General features: G+C 35.9%; 1 protein-coding gene and 3 long non-coding RNA genes across 9 annotated transcripts; 1 reads left to right on the forward strand and 3 right to left on the reverse strand.

The window, feature by feature from the left end:
- Nucleotides 1–1,597: 1,597 nt before the first annotated feature.
- Nucleotides 1,598–5,401, reverse strand: LOC147381700 (uncharacterized). Of its 5 annotated transcripts, none has more exons than XR_015174415.1 (6): nt 4,868–5,401; nt 4,210–4,287; nt 2,890–3,000; nt 2,474–2,730; nt 1,813–2,093; nt 1,598–1,727 (listed from the first exon to the last, which is right to left on the reverse strand). It is a non-coding gene; the product is annotated as an uncharacterized LOC147381700 (long non-coding RNA). The 5 variants fall into 5 exon arrangements; XR_015174417.1 differs by having other exon boundaries at nt 4,210–4,353; XR_015174414.1 differs by having other exon boundaries at nt 4,210–5,401.
- A 2,360-nt stretch (nt 5,402–7,761) lies between these two features.
- Nucleotides 7,762–12,220, reverse strand: LOC147381701 (uncharacterized). The gene is made up of 3 exons (XM_086430062.1): nt 11,601–12,220; nt 10,446–11,443; nt 7,762–8,714 (listed from the first exon to the last, which is right to left on the reverse strand). Exon 3 carries the CDS (start codon nt 8,674–8,676, stop codon nt 8,026–8,028), a length of 651 nt encoding a protein of 216 aa, XP_086286188.1. The 5' UTR covers nt 8,677–8,714; nt 10,446–11,443; nt 11,601–12,220; the 3' UTR covers nt 7,762–8,025.
- A 2,450-nt stretch (nt 12,221–14,670) lies between these two features.
- LOC147381702 (uncharacterized) lies at nt 14,671–17,161 on the forward strand. Of its 2 annotated transcripts, XR_015174421.1 has the most exons (5): nt 14,671–15,437; nt 15,603–15,701; nt 15,812–16,317; nt 16,400–16,503; nt 16,624–17,161. It is a non-coding gene; the product is annotated as an uncharacterized LOC147381702 (long non-coding RNA). The 2 variants fall into 2 exon arrangements; XR_015174420.1 differs by having other exon boundaries at nt 15,812–16,503.
- Nucleotides 17,162–17,640: 479 nt separating this feature from the next.
- On the reverse strand, nt 17,641–19,287 carry LOC147381703 (uncharacterized). Its single transcript, XR_015174419.1, has 3 exons — nt 18,708–19,287; nt 18,219–18,287; nt 17,641–18,130 (listed from the first exon to the last, which is right to left on the reverse strand). It is a non-coding gene; the product is annotated as an uncharacterized LOC147381703 (long non-coding RNA).
- Between the last annotated feature and the right edge of the window lie 1,125 nt (nt 19,288–20,412).

The raw sequence follows: 20,412 nt of genomic DNA on the forward strand, positions 1-20,412 counted from the left end.
CAAAAGAACCAAGAGGAGACGGTTTATTTGTTAGGTGAACCATCGAATTCTTACAGTGTTGATGTAACTGGTCAAGAAAGTTTGAGGGATCACTACACACTAGAATTAGAGATGGCAGCTCGATGATCATTCAATAAGACATCTAAGCTAAAACTTTCTTTTGATACATTTTTGCACTTTTTTATTTATGGTATTTGTATGTCTAAGTTACTATGTCTAGTCATGTAAATCAATCATGTATCCTTCTTCTGTATTGTTTACTAAGACTCAAGAATGTTTTCTATACAAAATTTGTACTTATTTTATAATTTATAGTTTATACGAATTCTTATCAAGTCGTCAAGCATGACTTCATGTCAAATGGGTGGTTCCACTATAATTGAGATCCACTAGTAAAACTCATGCTGGAAGTGGTTTTGCAAGTCTCATTAGGACTAGGACTATGTTGGATAGATTGCCTTAGATACATATACATATCATCATTGGGTTCTTTAGAAGCTTGAAAAAGCTAATTACACCTCTTTATATGCATTTGGTGTGTGGGTGTGTTGGTTGTAGGGGAGTGGCAAAAATCATCCTAATGCCCTGAGATGTGTAATACAATTATGAGTTTCTTCTAGACTTCTTCGAGCACCTTAGGAACTCGAATGGATACTTGCATATATGCACTCTAATGCTAAATCAGTTTTTTTTTTCTATAAAATATTGACTTGGGTCAGACAGAATTATGTGTTGAAGTATGACTCAAAACATATTAGGTCCGGTCCAAGAATGTTTTGTTTTTGACAGGTCCAAGGTAATTTAGGTTGAACTTGCAACTTATGTAAATGGCCCACTTATGTGGTGCTTCTTAAAGAGTTTTTATTTTCTTTTGTTGTAATTCTAAGTCTAAGTCTTCTCTAGAGGAGAGAGTAGAGAAAGAAAGAAAACCTAAAGAGGAGAGGTTGAGAGGTTTGAGAAGATTGAGATCTAAAAGAATGTGAAGTTAAATGATAGAGGTGTTTTCTTGTATCAATTTACCATGTTTTTTTCATACTGAAATTGAGCTCCAACACTCATACCTCCATGGACGTAGCCTTTAGGTAAAATCTCGTGTTGTGGCACTACGTCATAATGAGCAATAAACGACTGTCCAAGACAGTCGTTTTAAAAGGAGTTGCATTTAATTTGCAAATGCTGATCAATGTCAGAAAAAACGACGATTTTGGACCGTCGGCAAAAACGACTGTTTTAGACAGTGGTTTTCTGGATTTATAATTTAAAAAAATATTCTTCTGAATTTATTTTTCTGGATTTATAATTTAAAAAAATTATTTTTCTGGATTTATGAGGAATTGTTAGCATTTGGGGGCATTAGTTGACAGTTCTCTCCATCTGATTGTTTAGTGCCCTGTCTATTGGGTAAACAATCAGAACAACTTTTTAGCAATGCAGGTAAGATCTCACCATGGGTTTCTTCATCCAAAATTGCATTTCACGTCAGGGTAGTGAGTAATATTGTGCACAGTAGTTGCTTCCTTACTGGGTGATGGCACATCGCCTCATGTTGAACAGGCTGCAACAACGCTATCGCTCACTGCTTTATCCAACCTTGCTTTTTGTGAGTTCAAGCTCCTTATTAGAAGATTTCCATTTTGCGTCTCTGTTGGAAGTTTCTGACTTACTCCTAGATGGGATATCATGGTCTTCATCATCATTGTCATCATCATAGTCTGCCAGATCCTGATCTACAAAACAAAGATGGACATATATAGTATGGCAGAATGATATTCTAAAAGATGTCTCTCAAATCATGTGTATTGGATATAATACCTTAATGATGAGTAGTTGAAACTGGTTTCATTGGGTAAAACAGGTTGAGCTTGTTGGTTATGGGTTATTGGTTACAACCTAGGTTGTAACGATTGCCATTAGTAACAAAAGGCTCAACAATTGGTTTCTGAAGGTTGTTCTTGACAATGTGAAGTAGAAGCTGATCATCGCCAACTGGTTGTCCCCTGCCATTAACCTTAAATCATTTCTTTGGGATATGTTGATTTATATTCCACAAAAACTCAAGACATGCGTCTCCCCGCTTATATTCTGATAGGACCCTGTATAAAACCATGCAAAATATTAATTAAAATACATCACTCAAATATCATGCACAACATATTACTACAATTAAAATACAACAATCAGAAGAACGTTAGTAATTCAATTTCCTAAGAAGTTACATAAAAATGTGGGATGTCATTTGTAGCATTGCTTTGCCTTAGTGGTGGTGGTTGTTGCTTTATTTTTTGTTTGCTTTTTAGGAGGGCCATCTCGACCTTCCCATTTGTTCTGTTTCTTTTCTTTATCTTATCTATTTAAAAAAATGCACCCACATGCACAGAGACAAATAGACCAATAGAAATCAAGAACCATTGAAGGATTTTCTTCAATAAAGCAAAAGAGCACAGAAAACACAAAATTAATATCGAGAAATTACCTTGACATGTTGACATGTCCACTGTAAAACTGGTAGAGCAATAATTTAATCAAAGCGTCAAGATGTGATTTCAATGTACCACTTGAAATGGTCCCTTTATTTTTCTTAGTTATCCTAAAGAATCAATGCCTACAAGAGAGCAGACCAAACCTTCCAACTCTATGAAATCTCCATCTGGAATTATGGAATTGGTTCTTAGCTCATTTCCAACTCATCAAATACAATGCCATAACCAATAAATCCGTCGGAGGTTTCACCTGCATGTCATTCATCGAGTAGTAAGAATCTAGATTACTCATGCCAATCATAAAGAGGATGCTTATAAAGGAAGAAAAGACCAAATACTAGCCAGTTTTAGTGAAAGTTGAATGCTGTTAGCTCAACTCTACTAACATGTCTTTTTTCTATGCATGCACCTCTTGGAATGGGAGAACATTTTGCTGCCATGCTCAAGAAATTCCTCCCAAACCTGTTGCCACTTTCAGCTTTGCTTCCACTACTCCTCTCTTATAACCGCTCCCACCAACCTGACACAAACAACCAACCACAAATACAGAGGGAACTCCTTGTATGATATACGAACGTCCATTAAGAGCTTACATTTTACATCATTCCAACGGGTCTAGACCTTTTGGCATATTGGTTTAGGTACTTAAACACTATCTTTGATAGTAAAAAATACAATTAAAAGTACAGAAACAAAGAAGATTTATTAAATAGATAGGGATAATTAGATCACATTTTATGTATGATGAGACGGTGCAATTCCAATTCAATGGTATTGACATTTTTTTATACTAGCAGTAATTAAATCTGGGTCCATATAATTAAATAAATTACAAAACTCTGCCAATTAGTAAACTCATCGTCAAGGTCTGGAAGGCGGTGACAGAGAGAAAATCGTCAGAGACTTTTCTGGTGAAGGGAAGAGAAGTAGAGGCCAAATAATTCAGAAAGTTCCTTGCCCACATTGGCCTGCCTACACACCACCCCACTTAACAAGAGTCGATTCCCCATTCTATAGAATTCACTGAGGATCCACATATAATGAAATTGTAGCTACATACCATGATACCAAGCATGAAAAAAATTAGCTGATTATAAACAGCCATTATAAACAACCATTGACTGCTGTTGGGAAAAAATAATTTATATTTATCAAACTACTTGGAAGAGAATTACATTTCAGCAAAAGCTATAAGTGCAGTGGAAAGAAAATCATAGCTCCCAATACTACAAGCAATGAGGCCTTAAAATTCTTCAATGCCCAAGCCCATGTTCTTCTATACTAAAGAATGATGGGAAGGCACTCCTTTTATCAATAAAAAACCACTTCATAACACATTAGCACTCATTAAGACCAAGTTTTCTCAGTGACAAGAGAATGAAGGAAACTTCAATGTTTGAATTCTAATAGATCTTTCACAAGTACGGGGCATAAAATTAAAATGCCCTCAGAAGCAAAAGTGGGACACTATAACAATAAAGATTGAATTAGATAAGAATCATCAACCACATTAGTGACATTAAAACAGAGAACCCATAGTTCACCAGACCCCAAAACAAAAGAAAAATATAAAATCCACGAATCAGTTTGCTTCACTTCATATTACTACCCACATCAATTTGAACTTAACCATAGTCAACTAATACTATTAATATTAAATATGGAAAACCACAATCCTGGGAAAAATCCAACTTACATAAAAAGAACAAAATAAAATTGCATGGCTTACCCAACTTTCAAGAGTGTATCCTAATACGGGAAACACTTCAAAATTGCTTGCACAGAAACAGGAAACAGTCATTGCCAACTGCAGTACAAGAGAATAGAATGAAAACATCATATAGAATAGAGTTCTCAACACCTATAAACATATCTGTAATACAAATATCAGATCCAGTAATTGCATCAAAAGAAAAGGATGTTGAAAGTTTATTTCTAATTGTCTTTCCTAGCTTCTCCACACATCTATCTAAGTGTATCCCCATCTTTGCTACACGCTCAATTTATGCACATTTTGTTTCTTGATTCTCTCCATAAAACATAATCGGTCTTCCTAGTCTTATAGAATTGTCATTTTACTCTTGAATTAGGATGGGTCAATCACATAGCAAACCAAAAATACACCTCCCCTTCATCATCCAAAATTATATGGAACGGATTGTATTCAATCTCCCCATCTTCATAGAAAATAGATCATTCTAGAAGCAAGCCATGTTTAAAATAAAATAAAATAAAGTATTCATATATCATAGAAATGAGTTTGAATGGTGATTGTGGGGTGATAGATCATAAGGTCAACAGACTCCTACAAGGCATTTATAGAAACCAGATATGGAACCGATTCCCTTGCCAAAAAATGACTAATAATACTTTGAAACTATGGTTACCTGTAATAAGACGATTAATCACCAATCAGCAACTGTGCCTCATTTGCAAAGGAGGCATCTGGAATTTTCAACTTAAATACTTCCCACTCATTTGCACAAAGTCAAGGATATTGTTGGCCTGACAAATGTTCACAGCTGAGATGCAATTCACTTAGCCAATCTCAGAATCTATCACTGATGAAATCGGATGTTGATGCTAAGTTTAAAGAGTATTTCCATATGTCACTTGTTTCTTCATTCAATGCCTAGGTTCAAATGAGCACCTAGAGCTTTTTCAGAACTTGCACAATACGAGAAATAAATATAGATTTCAGGAATAAAAAAAAATACTTGTACATCTAATAAAAACAGTCACTTGTATATGCTTCTGACTTTTGTCTAATGTGGCATTTCAGAAATGAACAAAAGACATGGTGTTAAAATCATCAAAAGATGGACAAAAAGAAACCATGACCTTCTATGTTTGGCTCAAATCAACGTAACTATTAGTTGAAAAAAGTGTGAAAGATTTAAAGTGAAGCTTAACCATAATAACTGAACTACTGGTATGACTCAATTGGATTTTTTTCAAGAATTGATGCCGGCTTCCTATGACTAATCCACTTGTAAAAGGAAATATATAAGAGATCAGGGACTGCAGAATCTCACATCACAAAGTCCATTGGGACAACTTGTATCAATTGGGAGACACAAAAAAGGACAAGAGAGAGAGAGAGAGAGGCAAGTTACCTTAGTTCCAGGCAGAATATATATAGAAGGTAATTACATACAGAAAACATAGTGAATTGAATTTTGAAAACTGCACCAACATCATCTATACTCTATACAAATATTGGGTGAACAATGGCATTTGCTTATTTGGGAATCAATCTCATATCAACCACCACCCATTTGCTTGCTTTATGTGTTAAGTCAAAATACAAAACAATTCAAGTTTGCACTGCAATGAAGGACCACAAGTCTCCTAAACTCAAATAGAGAAAAAGAAAAAAAAAATCAAGAAACAAAAAGTGATCAATTGGATTTTTCTCCGGTCAAGAGGATCAGATCTTAATCTCCTAGCAAACCAAGAGCTTTCACTCAAAATAACCAAACTTACAATAACAATTAACAAGGATAATAACATTCTTATTCTAAAAATGATTTCATTTAATCCATACCTTCAATTATAAAATCAATATGTGTGTGTGTGCACGTGTCCATTGAAGAAGACTAACAAGGGAAGAAAAAATTATATATATTTTTTCCCCAGCAGCTCTTTTTATTCTCTTTTATCCATGAAACCAAGAAGATTATACACTTTGATGAAACCTATAAAAAAAGTCAAGTCTACAATATACATGGCTATGATTTCGCAAGAATCTGATCATCTAACCAAACATTTGGAAACCAATTTCACAAAAACAAAAACAGAACCGAACCGATTCTTAAGAAGATCAATAAACATCTGAAAACACTAAAAGATGTTCAATGTACGACAAAAATTAACCGAAAACCCAACTTTCCACCTCATTGTTAAATATTAACTTTTATCTATGTGTAAATAGAGGACAGAGCTATTAAAAGATGAGAGAGGAAATGCTGAATTCTCTGGTCACATTAATTTCATCAACTAAGTAGCCTATATATAGGCATTACAACTCAACAGTCTACCACTAAACTAGGCACTCATCCGAACATGTAAAACAAAAAAGTAAACACGGAGCTCCTATGGACAGGGTAAAACTAAGGATCATGCTAACAAATCTTGACACGTACAAAAAACCACTAACATCCTATAGACCCGGTTAATAACTATAAGCCAAGTCATGCAACAATAGAAAATTGAATAAAAAATTCCTAATAATAACATGCCCACGTGATGATATTTTCATCAATCCCTTTCTTAAACTGATGTTTTTAAACACTCAATTTAGTACATATCAACAACCAAACACCCACTAATCACGATCTTGCGAAGTGCAGACACCAAGTAACTTCCTCAACTTCTGAAACACAAGTAATTTGAGGGGTTTGGTAAATATGTCAACAACTTGATCTTCACTTCTGCAATAAATAAGATCGATAGCTCCATCTTTAATGATACTTAACATCAATGTGCTTGCTTCTTCCGTGCAAAACAGGATTCTTGGAAAGTTTAATTGTTGAACTATTGTCACAATAAAGTAGAGTAGATTCTTGTTGTTTGAAGTGCAGCTCCTCAAGAATTTTCCTTAGCCAAATGGCTTGACAAGCACATGCAATTGCAACAACAAGCTTTGCTTCGATTGTTGATAAAGTGACAATCGGTTGCTTCTTTGAACTCCATGAAACAGTTGCTGAACACATCATGAACACATAGCCAGACGTACTCTTTCTATCATCAAGATCACTTGCATAGTCACTGTCAGTAAAAACAAACAAAGCTAACTTCCACCCTTATTGTAAAACAACCCATATTCTAGGGTTCCTTGCAAGTATCGAAAAATCCTCTTGGCAGCTAAAAGATGCAACTCCTTGGGCATTCCATGTATCTACTAATGAGACTTACGGCATGCATAATATCAGGCCTTGTGGCAGTCAAATACATTAAGCTTCCCACAATTTTCTTTTAAAAGGTGCTGTCAACCTTCTTTCTTTCGGGAACTTCTGATGGCGTGCTAACAGAATTGTAGTTCTTCATTTGAAACTTGTCTAAGATTTCTTGCACAAACTTCTTTTGAGAGATAAAAATTCCATTGGTAGATTGCACCACTTCAATATCCAAAAAATAATGCATCATTCCAAGATCAGACATATCGAATTCAACCATCATGGACTTCTTAAATTTATCAAACATGACACTGTCATTTCCCGTGAAAATAAGATCATCCGCATATAAGCACACAATGAGCATTTTTCTTCATCATCACCAATTTTAATGAATAGTGCATGCTCATATGGACATTTTTTAAAATCTTCTTTCAAAAAATAGGTCTCAATACGATTATACCAAGCTCGTAGAGCTTGTTTTAGCCCGTATAACGTCTTTTTGAGTTTATACAACTTATATTCACTTCTAGTCTTCACATATCCAGGAGGTTGATCAATAAATACCTGTTCCTGTAGGTCACCATGAAAGAATGTTGATTTCACGTCCAATTGGAAGATAGGCCATGAATTTTGAGCAGCTAAAGCAATCACCAATCTGATGGTGTCATGTCTTGCAACAGGGCAAAAACTTCTTTATAATCCACGCCAAACTCTTGCTTGTAGCCTTTAGCTACTAAGCGCGCCTTGTACTTGTCGACTTCACCACTCTCCTTTAATTTTGTCTTGTACACCCACTTGACACCAATTGTCTTGCGCCCTCTCAGAAGCTCAGTCAACTCCCAAGTTTTATTCTTTTCAATTGCTACAATTTCTTCTTCATCCATTGCCTTCCGCCATTTTGATTCTTTCATAGCCGCTTCAAAAATGGTAGGGTCACAATCTGAAAATAGAGCAAAATGTGTAAGTGGATCCTCAGATTGATCAATTTCAGTTACCTCATAATCTGTCATCCATGCAGGTCTTTTTCTAGTACGTTGAGGTCGCTCTTCTTCTTGAATAGTTGTTGGAACTAGTTGTTGTTCATTCTCTACTTGCTGCTGCCTTTCATCTTCATTTTCTCCATCAAAAATAGTTGGAATTTGTTTTCTAACATCATTCTCATTCCATGACCAAGTTTGATCTTCATCGAAAACAACATCGCAACTAATAACAACTTTCTTGGTGCTAGGATTGAAAAAGCTTGTAAGCTTTTGAGTAAGCACTAAGACCAAGAAAAGCGCATTTCTCTCCCTTGTCATCTAGTTTTTTTCTTCTCTGATCTGGAATATGGGCATAGGTGTAGACACCCCATTTTTGCACTCACCTGATTAATCAACTCGTCAACCCGATCGCAATGATTCCCAATGATGGATGTGTATTCCATTGCTTTATTTTGTTACCAGATGTGTTTCAGAAATCCGGATGAGGTATCTCAAACTAACAAAACCTTAGAAACCACGTTACGTTAGGAAAATACAACTCCAGAAACATAGAAATCATCATTTTTCAGACAAAAAGAAGCTTCACGATAAAAATCACTAAAAAACTATCAAATTACCAAAATACCCCTAACATCAAAACAACCCTAGAGCCTACGTTACGCTTAGGAAAACTCATTCAAACACATAAAATAATAAATCGAAACCAAATAAATCGTTTAGCCAATTTTCACAGAATTCGACAAAATTACGAAAATACCCCTCATAAAGTTCATAACCATTTCACACAAAAAGCTTCATAAATAACAAAAACTAATATTTCCATTGAATTCCTTACGAAAAATCGATTCTAAAACATCCTAGAACATTAAAAACCGACTTAAAACGTGAAAAGTCCTCTCCGGGGGCAAAACGGTAATTTCACAATTTTCATAATTAAAAAATTCGAAATTAATAAATAAAATATAAATAATTAAAGTGAAACATTAATGAAATTAATTTAAATTTTGAACCTAAAAAATCGATTAATCGGACTCTCAGGCAAAATTGTTGAGGGTTCGTGGGATATTTCTTTAAGGACCCCTCCATTTGGGGGTCCAAAGAATTAAAGAAATAATGGAAGGGGGTTCTCCAAAAATTTAAAGTCAATCAAGCAAGACTTTAGTCAAAGTATTAAAGTCAATCAAGTGAGACTAAAGTCAATTAAGCAAGACTAAAGTCAAGATATTAAAAGTCAATCAATTAAGACTAAAGTCAAAATATTAAAAGTCAATCAAATAAGACCAAAAGTCATAATAAAGATCTAATTAAATAATAACTCTATCTAATAGAGTTCTAACTAAAAAATAATTCTACCTAAAACAATTCTAATTAAAACACAATTCTACCTAAAACAATTTTAACTAAAACACAACTCTAATTAAAATCTCTAATTAAACACTAACTCTATCCAAATCAACCCTAAAAAACATCTATAAATAGAGGTGCTCACACCCTATTTTCGTATCAAATCATAAATCCTAAGAGAAGTAGGTCTAGAAGCTCCCCTAGCCCCCCATAAACCCTAGTTTTGGAGCCCCAACTCCTTAGCTAACATCCCTCCTTCAATTTTAGTCTAGAAAACACCCAAAAGCCTTCTAAAAACATCCCCAAATCCGCAACGAACTTGAAGAGTTCAGATTCAAAAACAAGGAGATACCTTGCCTCGGAGATCCGAAGTCAAATCCGGAAGCAGAACGAAGCAAGAGAGCACGGTACAAGGAGTTCTTTTTGTCAGATCTGAGGGAACCAAGTCCTTGCCATCGGAAAGGTAAACCTTTTATTTTTATTTATTTTCTTATCTAGGTTTTAGCAATGTAATCTACTTGGGAATTTAGTAGAGACTGGCTTTGGCCGGGCGGGATTGGTGCCTAACACCTTCCAATCCCGTAACATGATCCCCGAATTCAGTTTTCTTGGTTTTAGATTAGCTTTTATCCGTTTAGAGTCATTGATCGGTTCCTAGACCGAAATAACTAGGTGGCGACTCCCAAACCTCAAGGGTCAAAAGCGGATTCGCGCACCCCGCAGATCGAGGGCGCTTTCAATAGGCAACACACCCAAAAATTCTGAAATGATCTACTGATGGCTCTTGTCCGCTCCATGCTTTCTCCGATGTCATATTTTGAACAGCAAGTGTGGGACTTCTATTCAAAATATGAATGCTCCAATTTACTACTTCAGGCCAGAAATCTTTTGATATGTTGCTCTTTGTCAGAAGGCTTCAAACCATATTCAGAATGGTACGATTCTCTCTCGCAAACACCATTTTGTTGAGGTGTATAAGCTGCTGTAAGTTGCCTTTTGATTCCAAGGGTCTCACAAAAATTTACAAATTCATGTGAGTTATATTCTCTTCCACGATCAGTGCGAAGTACCTTTATCGGGCTGCCAATTTCTTTCTCAATAAGCACTTTATAATTTTTAAAGGCTACAAAAGCTTCTGATTTCTCGTGCGAAAAATATACCCATGTTTTTCGGCTAAAATCATCAATGAAAGTAATTAGGTATCTTATACCTCCATTGGAAAATGGGTTTATTGGCCCGCAAATGTCAGAATGAACAAGCTCCAATTGCTTCTTTGCTTTCCATGAATTTCCTTACAGAAATTGGTTACGGTGTTGTTTGCTAACACATTATTCACAAACTTCAGAGGGAGCTGTAATTTGAAGAAGACCAGTCACCATATTTTTCTGCTGTAGAGTCTTCAATCCACCAAAGTTTAGGTGACCATAGCGAAAATTCCATAGCCATGCCACATCCTTCAATTTTGCTGAGAAGCATGAATGAGTGGTGTTGTGGAGATAAAGCGGGAACATACGATTCGCCGTCATGTTAACTTGAGCAATTAATCCCATATTCACATCTTGTATTCAACATACTCCATCTTTGATAGAAATCTCGAATCCTTTTTCTCCACTATGTGATTCTCTGAGAAAGGGTAGGCTTAGGAAGCAGGATTTTGTTATTACAAAGTTGAAGGTTAATATTCTACAAGCTGCAGACTCTATTGGCAAGAAGATGCAATATTATTGTCTAGTTTTCTTACCTAACAGATGTCAACACCGTATGACAGGATTAGCTGCTATTGAAATTGCTCAAAAGGTCTCAAAGGTTTGGCGTTTAGAGTGGAAGAATTCAAGTAAAAGCACAACAACAAAAATGGTAGGAAAGCCAGAAGAAAAGAAAAAAGGAGAAAACAGTACCTACAGGCACGTAGCACTCCAAGAACCAATTTGTTGCTGCAAATCCCTTCAAGAATTAGCCATCAACAGCAGTCATATGCTCTATTTATAGAATGAATGGGAGTCTTCTTTGAACCAAGTTTTGAGTTTGCTTTGAATTAGAACTCTTATTGATAATGGAAAATCTCTGTGTTTGAGATGAGTTGGAAGACTAAGATTAGTCCTAATCAACAATCTTGAATCTTGAATCTTAAAACTACAGATGAGTTGCTGTAATTTTATTTATTTAAAAAAAAAATTGGAATAAATAAGAAGAAATAGGAAGAGTCTGAGGAGGAGATGTTGTTTGTGTTAAGCGGTGGAGTGAGATAGAAAAAGAGAAGGAAACAAACCGGTACAGAAACACCAAGTCGTGTGCAATTCTCTTCGGAGAAAGAAAAGACTCCCACGTAATTGTGGGGACCTCTCATACAATTTTAAAAAAAAATAAAAAAATTGGAAAATCTAGAGAAGGGATCAATCGTAACTTGAAGGAGAGTCCTTATCAAAGTAGGATTGATGGTTCGGTGAAGAAAGAGACGATGGAGAAGGAGAGGTTGAGTCAAACCCAACCCTCTTCATCTTAAATATATATATATATATATATATATATATATATGGGTCACGTTCCTAAGACTCATATTGAGACTCACATTGCGACACACCGTTTTGCTTTATATGGGCAAAAATGTTTGGAATGAGCTGATTTTTTGTGAGGATGATCTCTGTGATGAGGGGATCATCCTGGCAAAAAATCATCCCATTCCAAAACTTCTAACCCCATCAAAATTGATTTACAAAAATTGGACGGTCTATAATTTTTCAACAAAAATTGGACGGTCTAGAAGTTTCATAATGAGCTGATTTTTGGCAAGGATGATCTCCTCACCGTAGATATCATCCTCACAAAAAATCAGCCCATTCCAAATATTTTTACCCATATAAGACAAAACGGTGTGTCGCAATGTGAGTCCCAATATGAGTCTTAGAAACACTGTTCATATATGAACAGTGTTTCTAAGACTCATATTGGGACTCACATTGCGACACACCGTTTTGTCTTATATGGGTAAAAATATTTGGAATGGGCTGATTTTTTGTGAGGATGATATCTATGGTGAGGAGATCATCCTTGCCAAAAATCAGCTCATTATGAAACTTCTAGACCGTCCAATTTTTGTTGAAAAATTATAGACCGTCCAATTTTTGTAAATCAATTTTGATGGGGTTAGAAGTTTTGGAATGGGATGATTTTTTGCCAGGATGATCCCCTCATCACAGAGATCATCCTCACAAAAAATCAGCTCATTCCAAACATTTTTGCCCATATAAGACAAAACGGTGTGTCGCAATGTGAGTCTGAATATGAGTCTTAGGAACGTGACCCTATATATATATATATATATATATAGTAATCAACGGGGGGACGTGGGACTCTTCGGTGAAAACAAAAACAAACAGATTGACATTTCAATCTCGAGATTTCTTCTTTAATGGAGGCCAATTTCAAACCCAGTTATCGATTTCTCTCTGGAGAGAGAGAGAGCTAATCAGATTTATTCAGAATCCCTATTCGAATTCGACAAATCCGAAGTATGGAACTCGAATCAAGTCGTCTCACCCGAATTTAAGAAATCGATTTGTAATTCGAGATCATGGAAAGTGAAAATCGATCTTGGTTGTGAAAATGCGAAATCCTTGCCAGTTAACATGCAGATGATTATGATGATAATGAGAAAGAAGAAAGTAAGATTCCTCTTCACGAGTTCTTGGCGAGGCAATTTGCAAGGAGTCGAATCGTTCCTTTTTCTGTTCATGTTGGGAGGACTTTGAAGGGGAAGGATCTGAACAGGGAAGGAAATTGAGGAGCCATTCAAGTAGATCTCGAACGAAGAAAGAAGAAGAAAAGAAAGCCTGAGAGAACAGACGACTGAAAGTCGTCGAGATCTGTGAAGGCGGCGGAAGAGTTCGAACAGATAGAGAAGCCGAGAGCAAGAGAGAGAGGGGGAGTCGTCGAGATGCAAGAACAGTTCAAAGATGGAAGGGAAACAGATGATTTGGTTTTTTTTTTTACTTTGTTTTTTCTTATATTGACACTCCAACTTTTAACTGTTAAACCCCAATTTTTTCTCACCGTTGGCCTATAAAAAGTTAAAAACCCCGATTTTTTTTCGGCACCAAGCGTTTCATCGTTTTTTTAAAAGAAATAAAAACTATCGGTAAAAAAAAATAGTAACCTAAGCCTACTGACTTAGTAAGATTCAAATCTTACTAAAGGGTTTTGAGCTCACTTTGGGTCATAATAAAAATATGATATAATGTCTCATTTTGTAGATAATAAAATTATATGAGTCAAATAAATTTCTCCATTGAATTTTAATTCTAAATTGGGGAGTTCGATGTAAATTTGGTAGCCACCCATTTCTTTAGAACCTTGGATCAGGTAAAATAAAAAATATATATATTTGCTTGGATCTAAGTTTTCTCCATGAAATATAGAGTTCTGAGGTTTTGGATTGTTAATATGATAATCCATTTGATCTCAACGACCCTTGGTAGGAACAAAAATCTTATATGTGAGTAAGAAAAGAGGCGTGAGGAAAAGAATCGAGAAAAATGTGAAAAAAAAAATTATTTTCTCGAAAATGATTTTCACACAAAAATATATTTCATCAAAATGATTTTCACTAAAATTTTGGAAAATATTTTTCATGAAAATTTTGAAGATGCTTTCATAAAAAAAACAATTAATTTCTTTGAGGAATTTTTCTTGAAATTCTTTCCTTTAGAGAAACATTTTTCCTGAAAATATTTTCATAAAAGATGTGAAAATCTCAAAATCAGTTTTCAACTAAAAGCTTTTAGAAAATATTTTTCTCCAAATGTTTTCCTAAAACGCTCTCCTAAAATAAGCATTTTCTTAAAATATTTTAAGAAAATGAAAAACTTCTAATATATATATATATATATATATATATATATATATGTATGGGAGCGGTTCAGCGGCCCTAAAGTTTAACAAGTTTTGTGCCAAGCTTTTCCGACCGTTCGATCAAAACGCATCCGACGGGTCAGATTGAATACACGGTTTTAAGTTAAATAATTGCATTTTTACAAGTTGCCCCCTCAAACATCTTTGTTTTCTGTTTGGAGGCCCTCTCCCTTAAAAGAACCTCTCATCTTCGACTCTCTTCTTCTTTCGTTCAGAAACGAAGACGAGCTCTACTTCAAATCCCTCTCTTTCTCTCTCTCTCTCTCTAGTTACAGCTCAAAAAACCCTCCCATCTTTCTCTCTCTCTCTAGTTACAGCTCAAAAAACCCTCCCATCTTTCTCTCTCTCTCTCTCTAGAACCCAGTTCGAACGACCCTAGATCTCGCCATCGTCTGTTTTAAGTCCCTCACAAATCCCTCTCTTCTTCCTTCGTTCAAAAACAAAATACAAGCAGAGACCTCAACGAATCAATCTCTCTCTCTTTCTCTCTATCTCTCTCTCTCTTTGGTTACAGTTCAAAACCCCCTTCGGAACCTTCGTCAGAGAGAACGACCGAACGAACGATTCTCACCATCGCCGTCTTCACATACTCTGGATTTTTTTTTCTTCTTTTATATAATATCTGCCCTTCAAAACATCTCAATATAGATGTATGGAAATCTACATATTCAGTCAATCAAGGACGCAGGACTTTATGATTCCATCTGGCAAGCTTTTGCAGTGTTTTTGCCAATTAAGATCAGTTGGTGTGCAAGGCGATCAAAGAACAATTCTCATGTTGTTGCTCTTAGAGCTGTCACAAGCCAGGATGGAATGACATCAGACTGGTGAGTTTGTTTGTTTTTATTGCTTTAATTTATCTTATTTTTTATTTCATAGTTGTGTGAAGGCATGTCTGGAAGCATTTCATAGTTGGTTTTCAAGAATGCAAATACATATAATGACTTTCATGATATAGGCACATGTTAACATTCAAGGCTGGTTGCTTGCAGGAAACCAAACGAAAAGAATAGGAAGCAGAGGCCCATATGGATATGCAGCTTGCTCAAGAGGCTACTAATGCAAAAATGACTAGAGATATAAGTAATAAGGTATGTTCCTTTAGACTATTGGACATTTTCTTATAGTATGTGCATTGCAACTCATACCTTATGTACTACATGTTTTTATATGAGAGGCCTCACCGATGAACTTGGTGCAGAGGCTAAGATAATGGACGCATTGGAGAAAGTTGAAAAAGAGCTTGAGAAGTCACTTATGAGGTCTGACAAGAAGGGGATGGTTGTTCTTCTAGCAGAGTTTTATAAGATTTATAAGATTTATAAGAACTAAGTTTTGGTCCCAATTCTGCAACTTGTAGCATTGTGATGCTTGTGTGAAAACTCTATTGATGATCTTCAAATTGATATAATTCCAATCAAAATTTTAATGTTATTTTTGCTAATCAATATTTTCTTAGATATGGGAGAACATGCTTCTTATTGCTCTTCTTGCACTTGTTAATTTTAAACCAAACTCAGCTTTCAGAAAGAAGAGTTGCCAAAGTATGAAGAAGAGTTGGAGCTTAAAATTGCGAAGGCTCGGATAGGTCTTTTGGTGGCTGGTACCCTAGCTGAAACCATGGCAGCAAATCATTACTATATTCAGGCACTCAAGCATCATATTTTAGATCTTCAGGATAGAATTGAGTTGCTAAAATCTGAATTGGTATGATTTCTTTTCATTGATAGGTAATTTATGTTTGATGACATGAACATACCTGTCTTCTTATGACCATTTCTCCCGACAGCATGAATTTTACAGGATCAGATCAAGATTGTTAAGGAAACGGGTAACAAAAAATTGTACTCGAGGTTGAATGATGCTTATAATTCTGATGATGACTTTGAGGAGGTACGTGAGTGTGTTTTGTAGCCTACCATATCATATTAATAACATGTTAACAGGAATCCCATCTTTATTTTGAGATTGGCCTTTCTTTGTGTATATAATGAACTGAGTTTCTCTTATCAGGATGAAGGTGAAGAGGCATATCTTGGAACATATAGGGATGATGATGAAGAGGATACACTGATTGAGAAGCTCACCTGAAAGAGATTTTCTTTCGAGGCCAATTCAAATTATAAAATGAGTAAGAATTTGAGATTCCTGCAAAGGAAAAGATGAACATTTCTAAATCTTCGTTGGGAAATCCATGATAGAAGATATGCGCTCAAGAAGACTCAAGCATTTAGGTTTACACTCTATGAGTCTTTCTCATAAACCATCCATGGGAGATCTTAATGGCGAGATAAGCCAATGGCTTTGCATTTTCGGCTTGGGCATCAAATCCTGGAATCTTTGTTGGGGCAAATGAAAAAGAAGTATTTAATATGCAATTCTTGTTTACATGAATTACGATTTTGTAAATAAAGACTCCATTGGCAACAAAACTTGCATCATTTATTCCATTATGAAAATTTGTATATTGCGCTTGAGTTAGATTTTTTTTTTTTTTCCAATTGTGGTAGTCAGAGAGCTCCCAACATGTGGGATCTCTATTTCCAGTGAAAATCAGATGGGGATTTACAGCCAAAAATAAAACAAGATTTTGTAGAACTTGCCACAAAGATCGGTGTGTACCAAAAGTGAACCGGGTTGAAATGGTATTGACGGACTCTGGGTTTCATTTGGAAAAGCACTTGGAATACCTACTGGATGTATTCATAAGTCATTACTTCACGCTATCTGCACTCCCTGGTGAGGTGGTAATGTACTTGAAATAGAACCCCTTAATGCTCAAGTCAGACAAAGAATAATGCAGTATTCAGTTGATGTAAGGAGATTGATTTATGTTCCATTGGCTCATTTTAGTTTTATAGGTTTCTTGAAGTTTTCTTCATATTTCTTTGTGGAGATTCTCTTAATTTCTGTTGATCTTCCTGTTTCTCTTGATTTTTGGGATTTTGGTGTTTTCTTCAATGTGGATTATCAATAGAACCCCAAGGAATTGAGGTGGCAACAGCATGTTTTGGGACATATTTTGTTAGCAATGCCGCATTTTATGGGCCTCAACTCTATGTTTCTTAGGTTGTACGATCCCTCGAATGCCATATATAAGGCATCAAGGACAGAATCAAGGTATTATAAAATACAAATAATCTGAGATGAAGGAATGCAATTATTAACTGATCAACCAAAAATAAAGGAACGTAATGATGGCTCAGTTTGATACACAGCATTTACCAAGTAAACTAAATCCTCCAAACGAAACGATGGCTCAGCCACCCTAAGAACATAAGAAATTTGGAAGCTAGACGATTCCATCTCAGCCATTCATTCTAATCAAAGAGTGTCCCACTTTGAAACAACAACAAAGAACTGATTGTATCTGATTGGAACGGGCTACTACGAAGCTTTGTCCATCAATTGTATCGGTGACAGAATGGTTGATGTGTTTGTTTCAATGACACCCATTCATGACCATTTCCTCCAGCATGAAATGTGCCTTCTCTAGATGGAACATGATGTCTAGTTCACACTGCATAATTTAGTTTATCAGAGAGAATGTGGCAAACAAAACAAATTCCAAGAATATTAATCAAAAGAGCAACAAGTGAAAGAATTACCACATTCCCAATATGGCGATCCATGGTTTCAACTAACAGATGTATGAATTCCAGAATAGCTAGCTCATTCTGCAAAATGGAAATAAGGAAATTTAATGTAATATTGCACAGCCATCCAAGATAGAAAAATCCATAAATTGGTACATAAACAAAACTGCCAGTTAACTGACATACTTCTCAAGGTTGAAAAAAAAAAATTTTGTTTGGTGAACCATGGGACTGACTGGATGCCGAAAAACAGCAAAAACATCTAAACCAAACTGCACAAGTTATGGATGTTAACACCATGGATCACCCCAAAAATGTATGAATGTGTTCATGTGGGCAGCCAAAATTTGATGCTTGTACCACCCAGAGTTTAAACACCATGGGGGACGGAGAACTTCAAGCACACTAAAAACTGAGTCGCCAAAAAGTGGGCGGGGAGGGGGGGGGTAATTTTTTCTTCCCTAACAAATCCATTGCCCCTTCCCACTCTAGATCTAATACCTTTTGCATACTCTAGGTAGACCATGAGATACTTTTCCACACACGCTCTCCACTGCTAGACTGAATCACCCCATTGAGCCAACCCTTTGCTTCATCACCATATTTAACTGTAGTAATAACCTTCCTCTCAAAGGTTTAAAATCTCGTATCAAGGCAATGTTTTCAATCAAGAGAAAAATCGAAATGGTCTTCAACCGAAGCTTTCCAAAATAGAAAGAAACTTTGAACCATGTTTTTGAACAGACAATCGTTCGAACCAGATCTAGAACCGTTCGGTCGTTCCGAAACTTTTGAACAGATGGTTGTTCTAACCAGATCTAGAGAGAGAGAGAGAGATGGGAGGGGTCTTTCGAGCTGTAACGAGAGAGAGAGGGCATCTATCTGTTTAGGTTACAGGGAGAGGCCTTCGAAGAAGAAGGGCTTTGTTTTACAAAAGAGGGATTTCAAACAAAAAATTAAGAATTGACAGGGAGTCGATTGTAATTAAATACATTTTTGTTTTAAAACAGTAAAAATCCCGCTGAACCGTCGGATGCGTTTTGATCGAACGGTCAGAAAAGCTTGGCACAAAACTTGTTAAACTTTAGGGCCGCTGAACCGCTCCCTATATATATATATATATATATATGGGGGCGGTTCGTGGGACGTCCTGTAAACCAGCTGAGAAACAGATGATTGAGAGTCGTTGGATATGATGAAAACAATGGTTCGGATCGCATGGGACATCAAATCATTTTTTTTATAACAAATGTAACGAATTTCAAATACCTCCTTCTATTTTATTTTAATTTTTTTAAAACCCTCTTCTCTCTCTCTCACTTCTCTCTCACTGCTGTCTCACTGTGTAACATGAAACCCTCACATTCCTCTCTCTCTCTCTCTCTCTCTCTCTCTCTCTCACTCACTCACTCACTCACTCACTCACTCACTGTGTAATACAAATGACAAAGCCCTCCAATTAATTTTTTAAAATTTTTTTTTTTTTAAAACCTTCTTCTCTTTCACTGTCTCACTGTGTAACACGAATGACGAAGCCCTCTCATACCTCATTCTCTTCTCTACTTATCTCTTTTAATCTTTATCCTCTATTCCCTTTATCAAACAATATTCCATTCACGGTTCCTCTCCATCCAAACAAAATACCTCACTTCATGGACGATGTTATCATGTAAAAAGTGAACACAGGGCGTATGTTACTATTTTTTTTTTATAAGTGTAAAAATATATTAAAGAGAAATTTGATGTCCCCGTTACATAAACACTTGACTTCACCACCTGAAATTATCTCTTGGTGGACCTGAACAGAAGAAATACCCAGCTTATACTCAAACACAATGGTTAGAAATCCCCAATAAAGCTGAATTTGTTGTATCCTCAGTGGGGGGCTCAAGCTTGCTTAATCAAAGAACAAAGTTGCCAACATTTCAGATTATGCAAGTGGGGACCCAATAGAGAGAGAGAGAGAGAGAGATTGAGAGAGGAATGAGAGGGCTTCATCGATTTGTGTTACACAGTGAGACAGTGAGAGAGAGAAGTGAGAGAGAGAAGAGGGTTTTAAAAAAATTAAAATAAAATAGAAGGATGTATTTGAAATTCGTTACATTTATTATAAAAGAAATGATTTGATGTCCCATGCGATCCGAACCATTGTTTTCATCATATCCAACGACTCTCAACCATCTGTTTCTCAGCTGGTTTATGGGAC

Source organism: Akebia trifoliata, unplaced genomic scaffold (assembly GCF_017979445.1).
Source record: "Akebia trifoliata isolate Shusen 1 unplaced genomic scaffold, ASM1797944v1 Contig00292, whole genome shotgun sequence".
Taxonomy (NCBI): Eukaryota; Viridiplantae; Streptophyta; class Magnoliopsida; order Ranunculales; family Lardizabalaceae; genus Akebia; species Akebia trifoliata.

What these genes read in the sequence shown, in the direction of transcription:
- LOC147381701 (XM_086430062.1), bottom strand. Translation starts at nt 8,676, where the DNA reads ATGACAAGGGAGAGAAATGCGCTTTTCTTGGTCTTAGTGCTTACTCAA.